The sequence below is a fragment of the Diabrotica undecimpunctata genome, unplaced genomic scaffold, assembly GCF_040954645.1.
Source record: "Diabrotica undecimpunctata isolate CICGRU unplaced genomic scaffold, icDiaUnde3 ctg00001297.1, whole genome shotgun sequence".
Lineage (NCBI taxonomy): Eukaryota > Metazoa > Arthropoda > Insecta > Coleoptera > Chrysomelidae > Diabrotica > Diabrotica undecimpunctata.
The window spans coordinates 7,741-10,414 of record NW_027312127.1 but is presented as its reverse complement, the minus strand read 5'-3'; the positions used below and the strand labels follow the sequence as shown (position 1 = coordinate 10,414).

Sequence of the window (2,674 nt, the reverse complement as noted above, 5' to 3'; positions counted from 1 at the left end):
TCTGCGTAACAGAGTATTTTATTTCTTTGTTTGCCATTCTATATCCTCTTGTTAACGCTTTTGATGATTTCATCCATGATTAAATTGGATAGCAAGATGCTCAATGAGTCCCCTTGTCTTATTCCGCTGTCTATTTCGATAGGTTCTTCTAAGTGATCCATCTATTTTAACTTCCATTTTGTTGTTTTGGAGATGTTTTCGGTAGTTTTTATAATATTTAAAGGACCTTCTCTATTATTAATTCGAAACTTCAAGTATAATATATTATTAATTAAACTTCCGATTTAATGTAGTAACAAAATATTTTCAGAATTATTAGGCCAGTAAATTAACGTGAAATACCGTGAGACACCCGGTAATTTTCCGTGTTATCACCCAATTTTATGAAAATTTGGATTTAGGCTCTACTCACTCTCCACTTTACTTTTGGAATTGTGCCGTTGGTTGCTTTTATATAAATACTGATAAAAATTTAGTTCGGATAGGTAATTATTAATTCGCTATCTTGTGTAACAGCAAACCTCTCCATACTGTGTCGTATGCAGCTTTGAGGTCTACTAGCACTGCTACTGTTGACATCTTACGGTGGAAAGCATCCTTGACTTTTTGGGCAAAATCGACTACATGGTCCATGGTGTTCCTGTGTTTCCTGAAGCCAGCCTGAGCGTCGTCAATCAGTTCAAGATGGGTTAAGGCTCGGTTTAGTCTGCCCAGAACCATTTTTTCGGCTACTTTGCATAAGGAGCTTGTGAGGAATATTGGCCGGTAGCTATCAGTCAGGCTCGGGTCTTTTTCTTTCTTTAAGGTGGGTATGACCTCGCTCTTCCTCCACTGACTTGGGACTCTTAAATTCCATGTTAGGTTAATCAAATTCAGAATGGTGCCTTTGGCTGAGGCTCCCAGATATTTAAGCATTTCCGGGTACAACTCGTCAATCCCTGCTGCCTTTTTCGTTTTTGTGTCAGAGAGAGCCGCTTCCAGCTCCAACATCGAGAAATCTTCTGAACAGATGTCGTTTATATTTTTGCTCATCTGCCGGGGAGGGGGATAACGCAATAGTCTTGCTCTCTCCCTCTTATTTATTTTAATATTACTCACTTTAGTGTAGTGCTTACAGAGTTCGTTTGCTATATCGGCATGTGTAGTGAGTTCTCTAGCCATGCCTCTCATTGGCATTTGCTGTTGCTTGTTTCCATCATTGTTTAGCGTAGTAACGAACCTGTGCGCTTTGACGCCGTCTTTTCGGAAATCGAGCTTAGCAAGAAAGGATTTGAAAGCTTCTCTTTTGCCTGACTTAATGGCTTGAGTTAGGACCGCTTGCCTCTTTCGAAGCTCTATATAATCGTTTATTTGCCTGGATTTTTCAGCTTTTCCTCTGGCTTTATCTCTGGCAGCTTTCAATTTGGATAGCGTTGGGGACCAGAAAGTCTTATACCCTTTAATTTGACCTCGCGGTATGCACTCTTTTGCACATTTGAGTATGGCCTCACTTACTTTCTTTGTTGCTTCTTCTGGTTCTTGTAGTGTTAGTTGAGTTAGGACTTCATTTGTGCATTCCCTGTACTTTTTCCAATCCGTCTTTTTAAAATTCCAGCGCGGGGCGCGATTTTGGGCTTTTTTGTCCTTTGCCAGTTTGCATGTCACTAGCAGAGCGCGGTGACCACAGCCTGCTGCGTCGTCCAGGAGGGTTACATTGATCTTCCCTGTAATGTGTGGGTGCGTTACGACAAGATCGGGCCTTGTTTGACTTCCTGTAAACGATAAGAACGTAGGTGGGGTGTTCACTACATCGAGATAGTTGGTATCCAGGAAGTCCTCAGGTGTTTCCCAACGTTGGTGGTTCTAGAGTAGCCCCATCTTGTGGATGGACTATTGAAATCTCCAATTATGATGGTACTTGGCTGGATTTGTTGCTCTACCAATTCCAATGCAGGTATATTATCTGGCGGATTGTATAGTAAGAAAAGGGTGACATGTTTCGAGTTTTTCCAGACTTCTACCTTGAACATTTCCAGTTTGTCTCTATCCTGCATTTCGTGGATTATGTTAGCCTTGCATACTAGAGGGGTTTTGATTCCGATGATAATTCCTGACGCCACTTGTCGACTCCTCTTCAGCACATGGGTTGAATAGCCAACTGTAGAGTAGAGATGAGGTGTGTCTGTAGCGGCTCCTGCCTCTACAATGACATATATATCAACGTTCTTTTCGAGAACGCTTCGTTTGAGTTCTAAAAACTTGCTGTTGCTTAGACCTCCAGCGTTCCAGAAGATGACTTTGAAGTCTGTGTCGCTGCCCTGAGAAGGGCCGTTTCGAGTAGTGATTCGTACACTCATGGATCAGCGCGCGTAACGACGAATCGCTGCTGCTCATTTAGCGTTACCCAGGGGACACGTGTGATCGTACCTTGCGATAGACCACGGACGCGAGCAACTCTGTCCCCCACCAACTTTGTTCATAGGTGAGATAATAGTTATGGTAAAAAGTGCAATTTCTTATAGAAGTAGATCTTCTACTTTAGTGTTCCTTGAATGGCTTGAATGAATAATTGTATAATATACTTTTATTATGAATTACATTCGCAATATTTTTGAACCACAGGCCTTGTTTTTTCTAATTTTGTTTCTTTAGATCCTCCTCTTTGTTTCGTCATACTTTTTTTTAAATTTTTTTT

At 41.3% G+C, this 2,674-nt stretch overlaps 1 protein-coding gene across 1 annotated transcript; it reads right to left on the bottom strand.

Moving 5' to 3' along the window:
- Positions 1-492: 492 nt before the first annotated feature.
- Positions 493-2,336, bottom strand: LOC140431526 (uncharacterized). Its single transcript, XM_072519429.1, has 2 exons — positions 1,898-2,336; positions 493-1,751 (listed from the first exon to the last, which is right to left on the bottom strand). The coding sequence occupies exons 1-2, from the start codon at positions 2,334-2,336 to the stop codon at positions 493-495; spliced, it is 1,698 nt and encodes a 565-aa protein (XP_072375530.1).
- Between the last annotated feature and the right edge of the window lie 338 nt (positions 2,337-2,674).

Excerpts from the sequence above, each read along its gene's own strand:
- LOC140431526 (XM_072519429.1), bottom strand. The coding sequence starts at position 2,336 with ATGAGTGTACGAATCACTACTCGAAACGGCCCTTCTCAGGGCAGCGAC. Across the intron at positions 1,752-1,897 it reads AGAGCAACAAATCCAGCCAA|GAAGTCAAACAAGGCCCGAT; the intron begins GTACCATCATAA and ends TATCGTTTACAG.